Raw genomic sequence first — 22628 nt, 5'->3', positions numbered from 1 at the left:
ATGTCATCCTGTTACTGAATGCTATTGCAACACAATGTTATGAGAAGCTGATAATGGTTTCAACATAAGCAATGCATGTATTGTGTGTTCTAGAATATTTTTCAAGAATAGGCTACAAACACTGATTTTGAATGTTGTTGAAATCTAGTCTTCAAGGGTCCTGAATGGTCTATATGTTTTATGTAAGTTTACCTATTACTGAAAAATATAACATTTTATGGTATCCACAAAAAATTCTGTTGAAATCCGACTCCGGTTTTACAGATCTGAAGTCTATCCCTTCCGCTGGTGTGTCTGGAGGAAGGGACAGTCACTCTGTAGGAACACAACCCACTGGCTGGCACCCTGGAGGCGAGGCGGCAGACTTGGTCATCAGCTTGGACCCAAACCCACAGTCAACAAATGCCCATCCTGTGTTGCCAAGCCTGGCACAATTATTGACCACGGTGACACAATAGGACCTGTGCTTCTTCAAATATGGGACTTGCCTCTCTTAGTGCCTTACGGAGCATTCAGCATCACAGCAATGCAACTCCATTTTGGTTCACTTGAAAATACAAGAATCGCAAAAGAATATAGGGTAGGAAAGAAAGAAAACATTTATACTGTTGTAATCTATAAGTGGGGAAAGTTTTAGTTCAATTATTTTGAAGAAAAAAAGACATTACTTACCATTAATAAACTCATCCCAGAGAACATTAAGTCATTTCAAGCCTTTACAGGTGTATTTTAGTGGTAAAATGTTTATTGAAAAAATGTTGTGTTTTATTGAACGTACTCGAGTCATCTGCCTATTTTACTATAAAATTATTTTCAATGTCATATAATAATCTAAGACAAACTTCAATCAATAGGGTAGGATCAAAAGAAATCTTTTATTTAAAAAATATGAATAATTTGAAATCATTGGTTATTTAAAATGTCAAGTGCTGTCCATTTTCTTAGAGCCTGATGGACAAGCTGACATTTTATCAGCATAACATGACTGGTTAAAAATAAATACAATATTTAATTTGGGCAATGGCCCACACTTGTCACTACTGCCAAACAAAAATATTAATATTAAATATTCAATTTTATGAAGACATGATCAGTTTTTAAAAGCCATATGAGGCCATGTTGTGATTGAGGTTTTTGATTGAACAGAGTATTAAAAGTTGTAGAGAACACTTGCATATTTACAGTATAGGCCTACTGAGCGTAATAGATTTGTTATAAACAGTACACCCCAATTTACAACATATAAAAGGTTTGAGTACTCATATTAATCAAAATCGACTACATATCTTTCACAAAAGGTTATTAAATTGTAAGTCTAATTGCAATGCAATCCAATGATAATATATACTAATGGAGTTAAATCTCTATCTTAACATGTTTGGTAAATAATAGCACACTATATCTAGTTGTAATTTACATTCATTTCTTTGTACCTGTGTTTTCTGTTTAGATTGATCATTATTCAGTAATTAACCCAATGAGAGTGGAGAGATCAGAAGAATACAACTAGAGTATTTCTGTTTTATGTTTCTGAGAAAAATAACTATCAGAAGAATACAAGAGTATTTCTGTGTTTTTATGTTTCTACAAAAACTGTGATCCACTAGCCTACACTTTGAAGACATGCCAAGCAGAAAATGCATGATGATAAGAGAATTCTTTAACCATGGAGAAGCATAAATGTTAAGAAACATTGATTTTATTAATCAAGGCTTCTCTTATCCTTTTTTTTTTTTACAAATAAAATGCATGTGAAATTGGTGATCACTTTACCAAACTGCAACCTAAAGCAGACCCTAGGAAGTTAGCAAAATCTCAACTTTATAACGAATCGGATCCTTTTAGTTATTTAATTTGTAATTGCACCTCAGCAATGAGAAAATTGCCAAGCTGCGTAGTGATAACAAGAACTGCATGTGTGGACATACTGAACCTTGTGAGGTCCTGTACAAAGAATTTTATTACATTTTGTAAATAAAAGTGGATTTAAAATTCAGTTATTTTCTAATATTATTGGTTAAGCTATTGAATGTTATTCTGTCATACAGGGACAATACATTTTATCTTCCAAATATCTCCAGTGATCATACTGTACCATATAATAGACAGGAAGAAACCAGGAAATATTAACATTTATCCAGCCGACTATTCATCCCGCAAGCATGATCTTCAACTAGTCAGAGAATGACACAATATGGACAATCCATAAGGCTTGCCCTGGAGTAGAATGCCATTACGGTTGAATGGTATATGCAAGCAATTTTTTCATGACAATGCACTATATTACAAAGAAGGAATGAGAGAGGGTCATTTCCAATGTACATGTATAAACTAGCAGGATTGCCAGACTGGACAGGACTTGGTCTGGGGATTTTGTGTGATAAATGTTGTAAAGCCAGGGAACTTGTGATTTACGACCAAGCTAAAACAGAAGCAGAGAGGAGCAGGAGAATGCTCTCAACTGTAAAATAACAAGACTAGGAGCTACTCTGAACACTATTTGTTTTAACCTTTAACTTGGCAAGTCAATTAAGAACAAATTCAAATTTACAAACAATGACGGCCTACCAAGAGGCATCCTGCCGGGACAAAACACACGAGAGAGAGACAACACTACATAGAGACCTAAAACACAGAATGGTAGAAACACAATATGAAACACAGTAGCAGCACAAACATGGTAGAAACATTTAGCCACAGGTAACAGCACTAAGGGCAATAAGGTAGAACGGGTGTTGTAAAGTATATGGAGGATGAGGGTTGCAGTAGGTCACTAAAGATAGGGGGAGTGAGGCCCTAAGAAGGTTTTATAAATAAGCATCAATAAATGGGTCTTGCAACAGGTATACAGATATGGCCAGTTTACAGAGTGAAGTGATGTATCCGATAAAGAGCATTGGTGGAAAATCTGATAGGCGAACACTAGACTATACATGTCTAAGGTATTTAAGAGCTTCACTTACAAAAAAAGATTGCAGTTTTGAAACGGCAGTAAAAGTGCACTAACTGCAGTCAACCGTGGTATTTTGGACACAGTAATTGCAGAATAACTGCAGTGTACTGAAGTTAGACTGCACTCGGACTGAAATCTTTTTTTCTTAAGGGTTTCTGTACATATCAGAAAATAAACTGCAATAGCTTGTCCTACAAGGCTTTATAGCATTGCTCAACACTGGAGAGGTCTCTGTGCAAGGTTTCACATCAGGAAATGCACGGTTTAGAGCATTCTCTGTGTACCCTTTGTGTGGGAACTTGAACTTTCTAATAACTTCTTGCCTGACCAACTGAAAGGTCTGTTACTTCAGCTTAACTGTAACAACAAAGTGGGAAGGCAAATAACCCTAAAAGTTCAAATAAGTGGACACCGAACACGAATGGCTCACTAGGAAAACTATCATTTATTAGTTAAAAAAAAGCATACACTTGTCGAGTACAGCAGATAAAAACTCCAAAAAAGGTTGTTTCTGAAACATTTGTATTTGGAGTACAAAGCTTTCTAAATTTGTACATTTTTTTTTATTGGCTTCAAGGAGGAACTGTCATTTTACAAATGATTTAAAAACCTGATAACACACAATCACATAATGGACATAGCAAGGGGACATCGAAAAATAAACATAACAGATATGACTTACATGTTACCTTTATTATTGTACACATAATATACAAACTGGTCATTTGTATCATTTCACTCAATACATGCCTAAAGACTTGCCTGGATTAAAAGGAGGATAAATAAAATAGACATGTAACTAAATGAGGTAAATGCAAATATGGAGCGTGTCTATTAATGCCAATAAAACAAGAAAGAGGGGAGGAGCCTGACAACAAGGAACAGGTACATTTTTTTCATCAGGCATTTGTGATTATCGACTGTATGACCTGATGCTTTCGAGAGCATTTCATACAGTTACCAGTTTAATTTCTGAATAGAATATCATTTCGTGATTTGAATAGCACATTGTGCCAATATTCAAAAGTAAAAAAAACAAAAAGAAACTCACTTTCAGTTGGTTACTGAAATAAATTGAAATAAAAAATAAAGGAGATCTGCAAGTTTCAAACACTAAAACTAACATCACTTGCAGACAGTTACAACTGAAACAGGCAGAAATGAGAACATTTCAGATGCCTCATCTCAGACTGCACAAGGCAGAGAAAACGGAAAGCGAGCTAACAGCATGGTACAGGAGGGAGGGAGGGTAACTGTGTCTCTCCGTCTGTCTGTCTGTCTAGGGGAAAGCACGGCTTCTCCAGGTCTGCTGCAGCCCACAGATTGGGAGGGGAGGGTGAGGAAGGAGTAGAAGAATGAAGACATGCTTTAGACAAAGACCAAATCATACAAACACTTGACAGTCAAGTGTAATATTAAATTAACTTCTCATATACTATTCCATTACTACTTACCTTCACTGACTGAACTATTACACATTATCTGTGCTTGTCAGAAGACTTATGAGTACCACCATTAAGGAAAAACTTCAAACAGTAAAAACATTGCATTTCGTTAGATACACATGACAAAGATCAATAGAAAATCTACCACAAGGTAGCAAGATTAGAAACATTTCACAGGGTCATGTTTATTTAGACCCAATATTTTGATTTGGTTGTTGCCTTGAATAATACAATTAAAATATATACAGTACTCAAGGTAATACAATTATAATTACACCAAATACTAGGTCTCCAGAAGTTAGTTCATTCCATAATTTCAGTTCTGAAGTGTTACCCAGAACTTTCAAGGATATTGTTTTTTCTCATCCTTTCCACCACTGCTGTCCCTCTTCTCCTTCTTGTCAGATTTTTCTTTGTCGTGCCTAGACTCCTTCAACAAACAGATAGGAAACACACACATCAATCAAAACATCACTACTGGCCACCAGTGGTACATAGTAGTCGTGGCCAAAAATTGAGAACGACACAAATATTAATTTTCAAAGTCTGCTGCCTCAGTTCGTATGATGGCAATTTGCATCTACTCCAGAATGTTATGAAGTGTGATCAGATGAATTGCAAAGTCCTACTTTGCCATACAAATGAACTGAATCTCCCAAAAACATTTCCACTGCATTTCAGCCCTGCCACAAAAGGACCAGCTGACATCATGTCAGTGATTCTCTCGTTAACACAGGTGTGAGTGTTGACGAGGACAAGGCTGGAGATCACTCTGTCATGCTGATTGAGTTTGAATAACAGACTGGATGCTTCAGAAGGAGGGTGGTGCTTGGAATCATTGTTCTACCTCTGTCAGCCATGGTTACCTGCAAGGAAATGCATGCCGTCGTCATTGCTTTGCATAAAAAGGGCTTCACAGGCAAGGTTATTGCTGCCAGTAAGATTGCACCTAAATCAACTATTTATCAATAACTTCAAGGAGAGCGGTTCAATTGTTGTGAAGAAGGCTTCAGGGCACCCAAGAAAGTCCAGCAAGCGGCAGGACCGTGTCCTAAAGTTGATTCAGCTGCGAGATCGGGGCACCACCAGTATAGAGCTTGCTCAGGAATGGCTGCAGGCAGGAGTGTGCATCTGCACACACAGTGAGGCGAAGACTTTTGGAGGATGGCCTGGTGTCAAGAAGGGCAGCAAAGAATCCACTTATCTCCAGGAAAAACATCAGGGACAGACTGATATTCTGCAAAAGGTACAGGGGTTGGACTGCTGAGGACTGGGGTAGAGTCAATTTCTCTGATGAATCCCCTTTCAGATTTTTGGAGGCATCCGGAAAAAAGCTTGTCCGGAGAAGACAAGGTGAGCGCTACCATCAGTCCTGTGTCATGCCTACAGTAAAGCATCTTGAGACCATTTATGTGTGGGTTGCTTCTCAGTCAAGGGAGTGGGCTCACTCACAATTTTGCTTAAGAACACAGCCATGAATAAAGAATGGTACCAACACATCCTTCGAGAGCAACTTCTCCCAACCATCCAGGAACAGTTTGGTGACGAACAATGCCTTTTCCAGCACGATGGAGCACCTTGCCATAAGGCAAAAGAGATAACTAAGTGGGTTGGGGAACAAAACATCAATATTTTGGGTCCATGGCCAGGAAACTCCTCAGACCTTAATCCCATTGAGAACTTGTGGTCATTCCTCAAGAGGCGGGTGAACAAACAAAACGGCACAAATTCTGACAAGAATGGGCTGCCATCAGTCAGAATGTAGCCCAGAAGTTTATTGACAGCATGCCAGGGCAGATTGCAGAGGTATTGAAAAAGAAGTGTCAGCAATGCAAATACTGACTCTTCGCATCAACTTCATGTAATTGTCAATAAAAGCCTTTGACACTTATGAAATGCTTGTAATTATTCTTCAGTGTTCCATAGTAACATCTGACAAAAATATCTAAAGACACTGAGTCAGCAGACTTTGTGGAAATTAATGTGTCATTCAAAACTTTTGGCCACGACTGTACACCTGGACCACCAATGTGTGGGCCTTGAGAAAGTATTCATACTTGCCTTAGTCCAAATGTTGTGTTACAGCCTGAATTCAAAATTGATTAAAAACTAAATACTTACCCATCTACAGACAATACCCCATAATGACAAAATTAAAACATGTTTAGAAATGTTAGCAAATTTAATTAAAATTAAATACAGAAACATCCAATTTACATTACCTTCGGATGGTATTCAGACCTTTTTCCACATTTTGTTACACTACAGCCTTATTGTAAAATTGATTAAATTGTTAGTTTTTTCTTCTCAATCCACACACAATACCCCATAATGACAAAGAAAAAAGTTGAGAAATATTTGCAAATTTACTCAGTACTTTATTGAAGCACCTTTGGCAGCGATTACAGCCTTGAGTCTTCTTGGGTATGACGCTACGAGCTTGCACACTTGTATTTGGGGAGTTTATCCCATTCTTCTCTGCAGATCCTCTCAAGCTCTGTTAGGTTGGATGGGAAGTAATGCTGCACAGCTATTTTCAGAGATTCGATTGGGTTCAAGTCGGGCTCTGCCTAGGCCAACGAAGGACATTCAGAAACTCATCCCAAAGTCACTCCTGCGTTGTCTTGGCTGTGTGTTTAGGGAAGGAAGCACCTGAGCTCAATATCAAGTCTCATCGCAGAGTCTGAAAACGTATGTAAATAAGGTAAGCTTTTTATTTTTAGCACATTTTCAAACATTTCTAAAAACCTGTTTTCGCTTTGTCATTATGGGGTATTGTGTGTAGATTGATGAGGATTTTTAAAATGTATTTAATCCTTTTTAGGGATAGGTGTCCCGTCAACGGGACAGTTGTAAATCATGCAGCGCCTTGTCACAATGGCAGATATTTAGAGAAACAAATGTTGGTACATATGGAAGATATCGGCTGAAAGTTTAAATTGTTAATATAACTGTACAGTCCAATTTACAGTAGCTATTACTGCAAAAAAATGCCATGCTATTGTTTGAGGAGAGCTCCTAACAAAACACTTTCACCGCGATAGAATAATTTATCAAACCTCTGAAGGTTTAATGTGTATTTATATTCTGAAATCTTGCTCTGATTTATCATTCAAAGGGTCCCAGAGATAACATGAAGTGTAATTTTGTTAAATAAATCCCTTTTCATATTCTAAAAAAAGGTCCATATAGCATGTGCGATCGATTTTGTATTTCCACTCCTTCAATTTGCAAAGAAAGGAATCTAAGACAATCTAACCCTAAATGTTGTTTCAACCAGTCAAATCGCATTCGTATGTATTCCTCAGAGATCCTAGAAGGTAACCAGACTTCACTATATCATTAGGGGTGTACTATATCCTATAGGACAGCATATTTGGTCAGAGAGCGACGCCTTCATGGCACACCAATGTCACGGGCGGTCTTCATTTGAACGACTAACTTTGTCAAATAAGCACCAATGGGGGGTCAAACAACGCTAGCTAGATAGCCAGTGAGCTGGGCTTTACGGGAGTATCCGGAAACCCTGTATCTGTCGTAAAATGTAGCTACGAACCTTGCGCGACAGCATGCCATATCATTTTGGACAAAAATAAGAATATTTAGAGTTACGAAAACGTTGTTTTGCAAACTTATAATATGGCTACTAATACTGGAAAAGCTAAATCAAAGTCCAAGTATACAGATGTGACAATATTGTTGCAGAAAAATGTCATATGAATGCAAATGTCTCCTTCACGATTTGCCAAAATGTATCTGGGTGACTTCACACTAAATGTCATGTAGTTCGCTCATACTTCAAGTTATCTGTCTGGAACTTTGCACATACACTACTGCAATCTTGTGGACACCATCGGAATTACAACCAGAGTGATGGCTATAATTGGGACCTTTCTGTTGCATTTCCAAGATGGTGTTAGAAAAAAAACAGATGCGTTTTTTCTTTGCATTTTCTTCTACCAGATCTATTGTGTTATTATTCTCCTTCATTCAATTTGCATTTCCACAAACTTCAAAGTGTTTCCTTTCAAATGGTACCAATAATATGCATATCCTTGCTTTAGGGCCTGAGCTACAGGCAGTTAGATTTGGGTATGTCATTTTAGGTGAAAATTGAAAAAAGGGGGGGGCTATCCCTAAGGAGATGTATTATATGTTTAAGTTTACAATTAGGGCTCTACCTAGAAATTTCTGACAAGGTGGTGCTGATGTAGGCCTAAGGTTGGGTAGGGGGAGGTCCAGAAGGAGTCAGACAACTTCCCCCTCCGGAAGTTGAAGCATTTTGAAGTTTTGAAAACCTCTGCCATTTCCTGAAACCAGTAGTCGTAACTGATATCAAACAATGTAGTCAACAGAGAAGTCTTGTTTGATCCTAAATTAGAGGTCGTCTCAATGACCCTGACATTTTTCTATGCTAAATTTAGGGGTAATGATTATTCTAATGGGTGTCTTTATGTGGATACTAGTCTAATGAAAATGTAAACCGCCTTATTAAATTACTGGATGCAATGTAGTAGTGTAGCTTATTGTAGGCTATTTGGAATTAAAATACAACTGAACTAGGCCTATATGAGCTCGTTTCAGATCTCTATCCCTGACCTCATCCATCAAGTTAGGTCTGACTACTAGGTTACCATTCATTCAACATGTCTTGTTGTCATTGGTGAACGGACTTACCATTAGGAGCCTAGTGTTGACATATATGAAGAGGACAGAAACTGATTCAGTAACATAGGCCTACTAATCTGTAACGGTCCAACATAACTTTGTGAAGGAAGGTATTAGCGGAACAGCTCTCTGCCATGTCTGTTTACATCCACACAGCGACTGCACTGAACTACCGCAACATGTTTCCTTAATTGTCGATGCGCTTGTGCCTACTACCATTGCGGAGATCACAGCATGTACAGGCAAGAAAGTGTTTTTTCTCTCACATCAGTGGTATCAATGGCCGAAGTGGCGCACTGCCATCCAGCTCGAGGGAGGAATATAGTACTATGACTACGGGGGCGGGTCGAAGTGGAGAGCTAAAGATTTTTCCTCCTTGCCCAAATCCTGATTGGCTCAGCTCCAACTTCAGATGGTTGAGTTAAAAACCACAAAGTGCCAATTAAACGTTTCATTTTTCATACCAGCATAATTTGACCTCAAATTGCGTGCATGGTACATAAAATGCGTGCAGGTTGACAGGTCTGATATATGCTGATTCCAATATTTATGTGCAGCAGCATGCCAGTCCCTTTACTTATTTATAAAGGGCCAGACAAGCTGTACAGAAAGACACCATTCATGTCATGGCTGGCCCAAGACCATTACAGCTACACCGCTTTTACTGTGCAACAACAACCCATAAGGGGTTAAAACTATGATGAGAGACGATGGCCCCTCCCAGGGAGGGCACTGACTGAGTCTCACTGTGTTGTGTTCTGCAAGGGTCCAGGACCAGGCCAGTACTACCTACCTTCTTGCCCCCGGAGGAGTTTCTCTCAGGTTTAGCAGACTCTCCCTTCTCCTTGCTAGAGGACTTTGACCTCTTGGTCTTCTCTTTGTCAGCCGAGACTGGGGAGCCTGAGCAGGGACTGGCGCTCTTGCTGTGTTTGTTGGAGGAATCTGGGAGAGAAGAAGAATAAACAACCAATAATATTGATCATATCCATTGAAAATAATGTTTTATTCTGTATTCTTAGGCAGAGAGGTTTGCTTATTATGTACATGGAGATAACTTACTGGTTCCATTTTCATCTTTTCTGCGTTTGGATTCTAGGCTCATCTCACGGTCAGTGGTCATATGATCCTAAAAAAAGATGGGAAATAAATAAGCACAATGAATCAATTTCACCAGTCTTGACAATCTATGCAAAACTAATGTCAGAATTCCTCTGAAGTATTTGGCTGTTAAGTTCTATAGCTATCAAATCAAGATAGATACGGGACCTGTATAAAATCAGATTAGAACATTCAGTTCCACATGGAGCCCAGTGTGGGGCTTTAACATCTCTCAATGCAACATGGCATGTAAAATACTCACTCTCTTCCTGTCCTTTCGGTCTTTGTCTTCGGTCTTCTTCTCTTTGGAACGGCCTCGGGTATTCTCTGACTCTTTCTTGTCCGTCTCCCTCTCTCTGCTCTTGGACCGCGCGACCGAATTGTAGTTGATGTGGTGCTGTAAGGAATTAGCATACAACAGACAGACCAAAATAGATGATTATTTTTTACGTTTCATGGCATTCTGTCCACTTACAGGAGGATACCTTGACATGTGTGTGCTGAAATCAGCCCGTTCTCTCAGAGTGTGCCTATTACCAAGCCATTAACCTGATAATAGAACCCCATATTCCCAGGAACACCCTGTAAACTGTACTACGTGCTGCTGATCATATGAATGAACCCAGTAAGTGGCTCTGACAGTTCCTGGAGGAAAATCACTAGGAAACAGTCAAAGATAAAATCACTAAACATGGAAAGATACAGGAATATAGAGCAGCTACATAAAACAGGACTAAAAACAAATAGGAAGAAAAGGAGATTCAAGAGCAGATCCACAGTGCATCTTACCACTGCAGAAGTTATCTAGTAAAATAGAACATCAGGAACATTTTCAATATTGTAGTATCAAAGTTGAACACTATCCCTAACCACGTGGTCAGAGGTGTAGTAAGGTCCATCATCCTCAGTATTCAGACCCCAAACATTTCCCTCCCCGACAACAACTGTGTCACCAATAACTGTAGCTCAGTCCAGAGAGCATAGATATCATCCCAATAACTACACAGCGAACCATGTATAGTGTAGGTGATATGAGACTGGACCATGGGGACTGCAGGCAGGAGATCAAAATATCACAGACTAGTACAGGACACAGACAGCAGGGCAATGCTACACCTGTGCTGCTGTCGAACTCAATAAAAGTTTAACAAGCCAACCTTGTACCCGCTGTATGAATTATTCACCTGGCGTAGCCATCTACAGCATCTCTAGCTCAGTCTGCAAGGAGAGCATCTAGACAGAGGAATAACTAAACTATGGCATTGGTTACTGATTTGAGAGGAACCCAATGAATATGGACTAGGGCTGATAGGGGTTTGGTGGTGAAAAGGAATGGCAGGCTACAGTCTTAAAACGAGCCTAAAAAACCTAGAGCTTAATAAAGACTTCAAGTGTTTTGCTTTAAACTAATATCAGAAATCAATATGGAATAGAGGCGGGTGGGTGAACGGGTGTGTCTGACTGCGAGACAGAGGTCTGTAGTGTGGGCTTAATAGAGGATTACCCCTCTTCTTCTCAGCACATCACATGCATAGCTAATGAGTCTCCAGCCGGGCAGGCATCAGGGACGGCCTTAGAAAGTGATCACAGACAAGAGGAAGAAATGCCGCCTGCTTAAAATTCTGCCCTTTAGCCTTCTCTTCCCCCCGGTGGCACAATCAGCACTTTTTCACAACAGTCTGCTGTACTGGACAAGGACTTTAATCTTTCCCATGACTCCGAGCTCATTAAAACATAGTGTGTGGGTCTGGCACAGAGTGGACTTAAACAGAAAAACTTGACCTAAGGTGACATCTCAAGTTATACTATTCAGCAATGACTTTTTATTTAAGTCAGATGTATTCGGACAGTCTGCAAAACGGTAAATTTGCCCATTCAATACATGTGACCCCCTCCTCATGGCACTTGTAAAGGGAGAGTGAAGATGATAACAGTCAAGGTGAATGATAATAGAGAAGTGTTTAGGAGTCCAAACCTTGGATGCAGAGTCCTTGGGTTCGTTGCTATTGTCCTGTAGGAATGAATGGAGACAGATGAGCTGGGGAGTTGTCAGACAGCAGGACAGGAGGAGAAGTGTGTGGAGGGGGGGCTGGACAGAGCGATGTCACACTTCTTTCCCTTTGACCTTCAAGGACTTAGGCTTTCACAAGGTTATTAACAGAGAAGAGAGTTCATAATAGCCTTAACAAGGGTCATCTCATAGACTTGACATTAAATCAGAAAAACACTGACTTGTGAGATAAAAATAGTGTCTGATTACTTTGTATAAAAAAATTGTCTGGAAATAAATGAAGCCTCTGAGGCTTGAAGAACAGCTGGTATTTTACATTGTTTGTAGTGCATGTGGTGTAAACTAACAAAACAACTGAACTGTGTATGTATGTGTGACTAAATTAATTACATTTCGTATGTGCTCTGCTCTCCTACGTTTTAACACTGTTGTTGTCACTTACAGTTGAGAATGGATAAGACACAGGGAGGAGCCTATCTCTCTGGTGGTAGTAAACATTAAGACCTATCACAAGCTTCCAGCGGTTTAGGCAACGCTCCAGCAGATCCAGAAGGCTTCGTCAACACTTTCTCTCTCCCTCTCGCGCTCTCTGTAGTAGAAGGCAGGCTTTATTTTCCTTCTGTACTTCTGGCTGGTGTAAAACTGAAGCTCCCGCTCGTCTCTCCTGCTCGCTGTGGGCCTGGGTGCTGGTGGTGCTTGGGGTTCCCACTGCGCGTGTGACAGGGTGGTAGGGGTGTTGAGGGGGGGGGGGGATTGCTAGTTGTTGGTGGGGAAAGGTTGTGGGGAGGACGCCAAAGGAACAACTGACTGCATACACATCTTGAGTGGAAGCGAAGGTACAGACTGAGGCTGCTTGAAGGCTGATTGAACAGAACTAACAGCGGGGACAGATGACGTGGCGGCAGCAGCAGGACGGCTCTCTGCCTCTCCTCCTGTAGCAGATAGACTTCCTCTGAAGACACTGTGCCACTGCGGACTCCGCTCAACCCCCACTGGATTCCCGTAGATTCAGAGGAAAAGAAAAACACTTCACGCCGCTTCAAACTATAAATATTTTCAGCTTGCCGGAAAACAGGAGAAAAGCTCTTCATCTTGGGTGCTATTTAGAACGGAAAAATACCGATCTTAGAGGCGCGGGGGGGGGGGGGTCATCTTTTCAGCGAAAAACGAGCAAGCTCCTGACTTGGAAGGCATTTTACTTGAGGAAAAATAGTGCACTCAAAAAGAGAAAAAAAGGGTGGAGACAATAGAAATGCATAAAAACTCCTCTCGCACTTTTACTGCTTTCATTCACACGAAAATAAATTTATATTTCAATATATACATTTTTCTCTTGGCTAAGTCCTTGATGGTTTTCCCCACTCAGGAAAATATTAAGGAAAAGTCCATGGAATTATTTCCAAACGGTCATGGTTTAGGAAGGGGATTCCAGACGGGGCTCCCGTGTGTGAGAACTCTCCTCGGTGATCTTGAGGGACGATGGAACACGCAACAGTTGGGAATGCTCCGGCAGAAAGGGAAGAAACACGCGCACAGCCTTCCTCAGGCCATACTAACCTTAACAGAGGAGGAATGGGATGGTGAAGAGTGGGTCTCCAGTTTTCGCCTTTTGTGATCTGGAATAAACAAGAGGATTAAATTCAGTTAGTTCTTATTTCAACAGGCACATTCAAAATAATAGCTCCAATTACCCGTTGACAACAATGAGAAAATCAGAAACAGTATATGAGCAGAGCCCGTGTTGAAGGTTAGGCTGCTTACCCCTCTCAGATTCAGCAGACTCCAATCGGGGAACTGGAGACTTGAGGGATCCGGACATGGCACTCCTGTCTCCTCCCTTCTCTTTGCTCTTAGACTCCTTGGCTCCGGTGTCGCGTTCCCTGGATGGCTCCTTGGGCTCTCCGTTGCCGGTCTTGGCCTTGTTGTCCTCTTTGTTGCTCTTCTCTTCCGCCTTCTGCTTGTCCCGGTCTGCCTTGGGCGTCTTCTCCTTACCCTCGCGTGGCGCCCGCTCCTCCTTGCCGCCTGCTCCTCTCTCGTCTCTCTGCTTCTCCCGCCGGCTCTCCCCCTTCGTCTCTAGAGTGCTGCCTGGAGTCTTCTCCTTTTTCTCTTTTTTCTCCTTCCCGCTCTTTTCTTTGTCATCCTTCTCTTTGGTGGTTTTGGTGCTGCGAGAGAAACAGAATGGACATGGTTCAGAGTTCAACATGGCCAACATGCTACGGATGCACAGATAAGCAAGACTGATTCAACATGCTCATAGAAATCATACAGAGTCAATCTTTAATTCATGTATTTAAACATTCAAACTTCAGATGCCTCGTCTTAATATCCACCAGTTCAAAGTGTTAAATTCCAATCTGGTCATTCACTGACTGACATGTTGAAACAACTGACCGATCTGGTCATTCACTGACTGACATGTTCAAACAACTGATCGAGCTCTTTCCTGTTTTATTCAGCCTTTTTTAATGAGCTATAGTTGAGAACAGTAAATAAGTAAATCTGGTTATTTCCCAGCCCCAGTGCTGTGGGCTGCTATTGGCTGGCCTCCATGGCTACCTGTTAGGAGCCCCATTCCCGTTGCTGGTGGTCACTTTGGCCGCTGTGCTGTTGGCTTTGTTCGCTGGCTTCGCTGCACCCTGAGATTTATCCTTGGCTCGATCTATCAAAACATGAAGCAGCAACAGAATGAACACAATGGCCCTTTCAATAAAACAACTGTCCCCATACTAATTAAAACAAGAACACCTGTCATATTGTGTGTGACACATAAAATGATCTGTTAGACTTGTGGTTATGACAGGTCAGATCTCCCCACTCACCGGCGTCCTCACCGACACCCTCCTCTGTCTTGCTGGCGTTGGTGGCAGGCTTGGCCGTGGTGCCAGGGCCGTTTTGCTGGCTGACAGGGGTGGCGCTCCTCACCGGCTGCTCCTTGTGGTGGAACTCATTCTCAGGAACCATGTGTGCCTTCCTGCCTTTCAACTGGCCAGAATAGCTGCAAGAGGCATGGAGAGTACAAGGTACAAGCAGGGCAATCATACAGCATTACACCCCATACACATGCTTACACACATACCACAGAAACAGAACTCTCACATAGGGACGCAATAACAATATCTTTCCACTCACACACACAGGATGTGCATCTATCCTTACAAGCACGATTCGTTACACATCTGCAGTACCTGTCAAAAGTTTGGACACGGCTACTCATTCAAGGGTTTTTCTTTATTTGTACTATTTACTACATTGTAGGATAATACTGCCCTACTAAGCAAAAAGGCAGTAACTGCTCGTAGCGTAGAACTGAGATATTTTTGTTTTTTTACCTTAGTTTCACAGTAACATGACCCCCATGTTGTGGACAAGGCAGAATACTTGTCCACCTGATTAAGCATGTATTTAATGTATCAAAAATGACAAAATGAGCAATTACAGCCTTTTTGTTTGGTAGGGCAGAATAGTGAAGATATCGAAAATATCAAAATGACACATATGGAATGATGTTTTAACTCAAAAAAAGAGTGAAGAATCAAAAATATATTTTGATTTGTTTAAAAGTAGCCACCCTTTGCCTTGATAACAGCTTTACACACTCTTGGCATTCTCTCAACCAGCTTCACCTTGAATGCTTTTCCAACAGTCTTGAAGGAGTTCCCACATACGCTGAGCACTTGTTGGCTGTTTTTCCTTCATTCTATGGACCAACTCAACCCAAACCATCTCAATTTGGTTGAGGTCGGGTAATTGTGGAGGCCAGGTCAACTGATGCAGCACTACATCACTTTCCTTATTGGTCAAATAGCCCTTTATCAGCCTGGCGGTGTGTTGGGTCATTTGTCCTGTTGAAAAACAAATGATAGTCCCACTCAGCGCAAACCAGATGGGATGGCGTAATGCTGCAGAATGCTCTGGTAGCCGTGCTGGTTAAGTGTAAAAAATCTCAAATTTGGGCTCATCACACCAAAGGACAGATTTCCACCGGTCTAATGTCCATTGCTCGCGTTTCTTGGCCCAAGCAAGTTTTTTCTTATTATTGGTTTCCTTTAGTAGTGGTTTCTTTGCAGCAATTCGACCATGAAGGCCTGAGTCACACAGTGTCCTCTGAACAGTTGATGTTGAGATGTGTCTGTTACTTGAATTCTATGAAGCATTTATTTGGGCTGCAAATTCTGAGGCTGGTAACTCTAATGAACTTATCCTCTGCAGCAGAGGTAACTCTGGATCTTCCTTTCCAGTGGCGGTCCTCATGAGAGCCGGGTTTCATCATAGCGCTTGATGGTTTTTCACCTTTGACTGACCTTCATGTCTTAAAGTAATGTTGGACTGTCATTTCTCTTTGCTTATTTGAGGTGTTCTTGCCATAATATGGACTTGGTCTTTTACCAAATAGGGCACTCTTCAGTATAACACCCCTACATTGTCACAACATAACTGATTGGCTCAAACGCATTAAGAAGGAAAGAAATTCCACAAATAAACTTTTAACAAGGCACACCTGTTAATGAAATGCATTCCAGGTGACTACCTCATGAAGCTGGTTGAGAGAATGCCAAGAGTGTGCAAAGCTGTCAAGGCAAAGGATGGTTACTTTGAAGAATGTCCATTATGAAATATATTTAGATTTGTTTAACACTTTTTTGGTTACTAGATGACTACCTGTGTTATGTCATAGTTTTAATGTCTTCTGGAATGAGTAGGTGTGTCTAAACTTTTGACTGGGCTCTGACACGATACTTTCATGACTCGGTGCGATTCGATTGCATTAGTGTTACAAATCGATGTGATTCGGTTCAATTCAACGCACAAACAACTGTTGCATGAACAAATTCATTTTCCATTCTAAATTAATATATGTTACGGATGGAGCTCAGCTGGATTGGTCTGAGCAGCCTTGTGTGTGTGTGTGTGTATATGATGTAGTGTGTGTATATGTGTGTGTGTGTATGATGTGTGTGATCTGGCAATTTGTTTCCCCCCTTACTTTTTATCTGAAATCCTGATCACCCACTGATGAACTTGTCATATAGAAGATAGAAATGTGTTGTGCTAGTAATATGTCAATATTCATCTTCAAAAATGAGCTATGAAATACATAGCCAATTCACATAACACAACTTTGGATGTCACCACCGTCTCAAAGGAGAATGATGTAGAACTTTACAGAGGAGAACTACTCTTCTCCTGTTCTGACCAGTGAAGCCAGTAAAAATTGCTGTCCCTTGTTATGAAATTACACCTTCACCATGTGCATGTAAAAAGGACCAAATGCAGACTGTTTACAGCAGAACTACCAAAAATATTTATTACGGTGAACATTGTAATTGAAAAGCCCCAATCAGCAGCTGGATGTGCAACCAGCACGATGTTACTTGTGACCACTTCGGTAGCCTATACAGCTCCGCCAGTGAAACACAATTTAGTAACAATGACCCAGCCAATTACATTGGTTGTCCCGCAATAAAGCTTATGATTTAATCATGCGAAAACCATTTTACAAACATTGAATGCGCCGCACAGACGTAGCCTACAAATATTAGAACAGGGATAGGGTAGACCTACCTCTCATTGGTAGCGTCTCCCGCACTGCCCCCCTACGCTGCTGATACTCTGTTATTATCTAACCGGTACCCCCTGTATATAGCCCCGCTATTGCTATTTACTGCTGCTCTTTAATTATTTGTTATTCTTATCTCTTAGTTTGGGGGGGGGGGGGGCTTAAAACTCCTTTGTTGGTTAAGGTCTTGTAAAGTTAACAGTTCACTGTAAGGTCTACCTGTTGTATTCGGCGCATGTGAACAATACAATTTAATTTGACAGTTGTGATCTGACTTGTAGTCATACGCAGTTACATGCATAAAAGTTTGCTAGGCTGAAGGAAAGGACACATCAATTCAGCCAACAGAATATAAGTATTTTTCGGGAATAAGGCAGAACAAAATATTACGAGTAAAAACGTTAGTGGACCGGCGATTTGGCAACGTTTCAATAGTTTCTTCTTACCAATGCAGGCTTCATTTGGATCAGTTTGGACACCTGCAGACCGATGCACGCGCATCTTAAACATTTGAACTGGGGGGCGATGCCTATCGGTGAATCGTTACATCCCAAACACACACACGGGATCAGTGCCTCTAAGTGAGGATTTGCCAGGTACATCCTGTAAAGCTCTGTAGAGGATGATGTTTGTTTAGCTGTCTGAAGTGCTTTGCAGCAGCACCAGGTGACTGACTGAATCCCAGGTAGACAGGTCGACAGCGAGACGAGGCCTACACCTTAATTAAATCAGTCCTCATTACCACACCAGCTCCTTAAGACCCATCCACTACTACAAGACAAAGTACCAAGATCATTTATCTGTTCTCACAACTCTGTTTAGATAATCTCCAAGTGCTTCCCAATGTAAATAACATCTGGATAAAAATACAACTCTACCTTCCCTAATGATAATTCATCCAATACCACTTCATCTATACCTCTGCAGTTCTTTTTGCATTGAAAGTACACAACTCCATTTAACACCACCCTTTGTTGGTACTAGCAACAAACTGACAAACCTAACAGCAATATGTTAGGTAACCACTTGCCACTTAACTAAAACCCCCACAATGCTAGTGAACTGTGCCTGGGCTGCACACAATGCGGCTGGTGGACTCTGTGTTACCCCATAGCCAAGGCATAGAGGTCTGGCCTCTTCTCCTTCTCCTCCAGACAGATCTTGTGGACACGGCACTCGAGTGCCTGGCCCAGGTTCAGCACTTTGGGGTAGCAGGGCAGGATTTTGGTCAGCACAATCAGGATGTTCCGGATGTGGGTGTATTCCCCAGTCTCCAAGCAGTGGACTGATGCCTAGAGGGCACAGAGGGGAGAGCGAGGAGTGTATTGTAACTGCTTGAGCGGTTGCTATTTCTGTTAGAGTTGTCCGTCACGTTTCTCTTCATTTAAACTATTGCATTCTGAATAATGGTAGTAAATGAATGGGTGTTAATGAGACAGAAATACCAGATTGACTTCTTCAGAAGGCAATGAAACAAAGGGAAGAACTCACTTTAGTCAGCTTGTAGTGCCATTTGTGCACTACATGTCTGAAGTTCTCATAGTCCAGCTGGTCTGCTTTGTTCCCTCCGTCAAAGCCTGTGGCTCTGAAAATGGTCAGGAAGCCTGGGTAGTTACCACACTCCTTGAAGAGGGAACAACAAATAGACAAGATGAAGTGTTAACACGTGCATTCTACATCTTCCACACTTCAGTGAATATTAGTAATGTCAGTAGATAATGTTGGCCAACCTCAAATCAACTACTTGCCCCGACACATTTGTTGATCTGAGAGGATGTAGTGTGTGAGACAGAGGTGGAATCCTTACCTTCTCGTAGACAGCTCGGTCACTGTGCCAACGGGTCACCGTCTCCAACATGCAGCACAAGAAGCGGCCGTAGCGTCGCGACTCGTTCTCCGTGCAGCTGGCCACCGTGTAGATGATGTCAGAGAACACCTGCAACACAGTTAGGTCAGGGCGGAGTCACTAAGTGATGAAAATCGCATGGTATAATGACATGTGAAAACCAGAGATAGTAGAGGGCAGAAAGGAGAAAGCAAGAAAGACAGAGAGAAAGAGAGAAGTCTCACCCGGTCATAGCAGAGCAGGGTGCAGAAGTTGGGTGTCTTCTGCTGGTGCACCAGCTCCACAAAGCGGGCGCAGTACACAGCGTCGATGGCAGAGAAGATACAGCGAGGAAACAGACACAGCTGCAGAAACTTAGTGATGGTCTCATTCTTGGTGGATTCTGAGAGGGGGAAAAAAGGTGTGAGGGAGAGGGAAGGGATTGATTAAAAAAAAGGATGTGAGAACAGTGAATTAAAGACTTACCGTCAACTAACTTGCATGACTCATATTTACAGTGACTCAGAGGTAATTCTTCAAACAAGATTTGAGGTTAAACCCACTCTTAAAATGTCATTAGCGTAGGTTGTATAGAGCTGTACAGTGAAATTGTTCATATGACTGATGTGTGCTTTAATGAAATGGGAGAGTTGACATCTGCCATTAGCCCAGATCCTCTAAAACAGGCTATGGCGCCATTACAGCTAACAACTTGTCATGCCTGTTAACTGGGCTAAAACAAACAAGGTGAGGCTGGTGTTCAGTAGCCTCATGGGAGCTGAGGGAGCTTGACTGTGGTGCTACTGTCCCAATAGAGTACTGTCCCCCAATGGGAACAGGCAGCTGGGTACGGGAGGGTCTGCTGGGATTAGTGTTGTGAGGGGCAGTCGGCAGTGTGTGTGTGTGTGTGTGTGTGTGTGTGTGTGTGTGTCCTTTTGAGAGCGACAGAGAGGGGGAGGGAGAAAAATAGTGTGAGCACGATGTTATCTTACTAGCGAGGAGCCAGTTGTCCTTCTCCAGTTTGAGGCGGTGCAGGACCCTCTGGACGTGCTCCAGCTGCTTCTTCTCCTCCTCCTGCAGCTTCTCCTGTAGGGCCGTGCAGCGCTCCTTCTCCTTCTTCTTCTTGTTCATTGGCTACAGACGGACACCATAGACAGACAAGCAGGCTGCTGTTTAGACAGGGTGAACACATGCAGAGAGAAAAAACTAATAACTTCGAGCTCAAGCAAAATACAATTACAGAACTCTTACCATTACACTGCAAGTCAAGTGATAATTGGAGTTACGCCACAATGCTGCAGTGTTGTCTTTTCCTACTAGCACTGACTTCACTGATAACTACTTTGATGGAAATGTACTTGCCTCACCCATCTTCAGATGAATGCACTAATTGTCTCTCTGGATAAGAGTCTGCTAAATGATTAAAATGCAGTGGAGTAAAGTACTACTTATGTCGTTTTTTCCATTATCTGTACTTCACTACTTATATTTGACAACTTTTACTTCACTACATTCCTAAAGAAAACATACTTTTTATTCTGTACATTTTCCCCTGATACCCAAAAGTACTAGTTACATTACTTTTTGAATGCTTAGCAGTACAGGAAATATGACCCGATTCATGACCCCTCCCTACTGCCTCTGATCTGGCGGACTCATGAAACAAATGCTTCATTTGTAAATGATGTCTGAGTGTTGGAGTATGCCCCTGGCTATACGGGAATAAAATAAAAAAATTGCGCTGTGTGGTTTGCTTAATAAGCCATTTGAAATAATTTATACTTTTACTTAAGACATTTAAAAACAAATACTTTTAGACTTTTACACAAGTAGTATTTTTCTGGGTGACTCACTTTTACCTTAATAGAAAATGACTTAAGCATCTTTACTCTTACTCAAGTATGACAAATCGGGTACTTTTTCAACCACTGCTAAAAATGAAAAAAAGAAGAAATAATACAAGTGTTGTCATCAAGGGGTCTGCTAGATGCCTGAGTCGTGTTTAGAGTATTCTGCAACAAACAAAACAGACGGACACAGGGGAAATGGGTCTGGACTAATAATAAAAGCTAATTTTGGTTTAAATGCGGTGTCCGTTGTGCTGCGTGAACACAACCATGACGATGTGACTCACCACATCAGGGTTCTCCTCGATGACCTGCACCTGGAGCTGGAGCTTCTTCACCTCGCGGTCGTAGGCGTTGTGTGGCACGGCCAGGTCGTACATGGTCAGCGACCAGAAGGTGGCGTAGAACTGGGGTCGGAGGTCGTCCCAGACACGGGGTGGGTGCAGGGACACCACGGCCTCGTGCACCGGCGACATCACCAGCTCGCACGCAGCCACGTACTTATGGACCTTCTGCTGCTGCCGGTTGCTCTTCTCAGCTTTCTTCAGCTCATCATACTTAGACTGGGGAGAGGAGGGGACACTCAGTTACTGTCTCCTTTACATGGTAAGATTCACAAATGGATTGATATACAGTATGTTCCAGACACACAACCTGACCGAGTCCATTTCCTCATGATGGATGCGTGTCAGCTGTGATTGTTCACATGACGCAACCATGCCATGTGACGGCAGCAGAGGGGGAACTCGGGATGTTTCAAGTCCGGCCAGGGTGACCGTAAATGAGGTTACACAGCACTCTCTCAAACAAACATTTTTTTCAGGATTCTACATGGCCAGTGTTCTCAAAGCATTACTGTGCACATCGATTCTAAGTTAGTCTTATTTGTATTGAATTTATTTGTAGATTGTTTATAGTCACTGTATCTAATTGTCATACTGTACAGACTAAAGGTGAAGTGCCAGAGGAAAGGAGAGACTACTCACCAGGATCTGATGTCCATACATGGGGCGTGAGAGGAAGAAGGCAGCATCGTGGGGCGTGTGGAACTGGTTACAGAGGATGTCAATGGAGGGAACACGCTTGATGTAGTCCTCAGTACTCAGGTTGGAGGCCAGGAAGCCACCAAACTGCACCAGGGTGTCGTGACACTGTGGCCAAGGGACAGGGAGTCAGAGAATGACACCCTAGTCCTTATTTAGTGCAATACTTATGGCCTCTGGA

General features: G+C 41.8%; 2 protein-coding genes across 3 annotated transcripts in view; one reads left to right on the top strand and one right to left on the bottom strand.

The window, feature by feature from the left end:
• Positions 1-1996, top strand: part of LOC135547850 (glutamate receptor 3-like) — a 113853-nt gene extending 111857 nt beyond the window's left edge. The window contains exon 18 of the mRNA XM_064977076.1: positions 265-1996. The gene's annotated coding sequence lies outside the window, so the exon portion shown is untranslated. The remainder of the gene's footprint in view (positions 1-264) is intronic.
• A 1381-nt stretch (positions 1997-3377) lies between these two features.
• The window catches only part of LOC135548487 (THO complex subunit 2-like), a 69432-nt gene continuing 50181 nt past the window's right edge, over positions 3378-22628 (bottom strand). The window contains exons 22-39 of one of the 2 annotated variants that reach the window (XM_064978149.1): positions 22391-22555; positions 21692-21967; positions 20550-20691; positions 19803-19960; positions 19540-19668; positions 19224-19355; positions 18840-19024; positions 14995-15170; positions 14732-14834; positions 13937-14337; positions 13733-13791; positions 12140-12175; positions 10427-10561; positions 10126-10192; positions 9860-10008; positions 4752-4828; positions 4408-4459; positions 3378-4259 (exon numbers count right to left, since the gene is read on the bottom strand). In XM_064978149.1, the coding sequence (XP_064834221.1) occupies positions 4432-4459; positions 4752-4828; positions 9860-10008; positions 10126-10192; positions 10427-10561; positions 12140-12175; positions 13733-13791; positions 13937-14337; positions 14732-14834; positions 14995-15170; positions 18840-19024; positions 19224-19355; positions 19540-19668; positions 19803-19960; positions 20550-20691; positions 21692-21967; positions 22391-22555 (2418 nt within the window). In that variant the 3' untranslated portion in view covers positions 3378-4259; positions 4408-4431. Of the gene's footprint in view, positions 4263-4407; positions 4460-4751; positions 4829-9859; positions 10009-10125; positions 10193-10426; positions 10562-12139; positions 12176-13732; positions 13792-13936; positions 14338-14731; positions 14835-14994; positions 15171-18839; positions 19025-19223; positions 19356-19539; positions 19669-19802; positions 19961-20549; positions 20692-21691; positions 21968-22390; positions 22556-22628 lie in introns of both variants that reach the window. The other variant, XM_064978147.1, reaches the window with a different exon arrangement.

The sequence above is a fragment of the Oncorhynchus masou genome, chromosome 11 (assembly GCF_036934945.1).
Source record: "Oncorhynchus masou masou isolate Uvic2021 chromosome 11, UVic_Omas_1.1, whole genome shotgun sequence".
In the NCBI taxonomy this organism is placed as follows: domain Eukaryota; kingdom Metazoa; phylum Chordata; class Actinopteri; order Salmoniformes; family Salmonidae; genus Oncorhynchus; species Oncorhynchus masou.
Note: the sequence above shows the minus strand (reverse complement) of the source record. Positions and strands in the feature narration are given on the sequence as shown.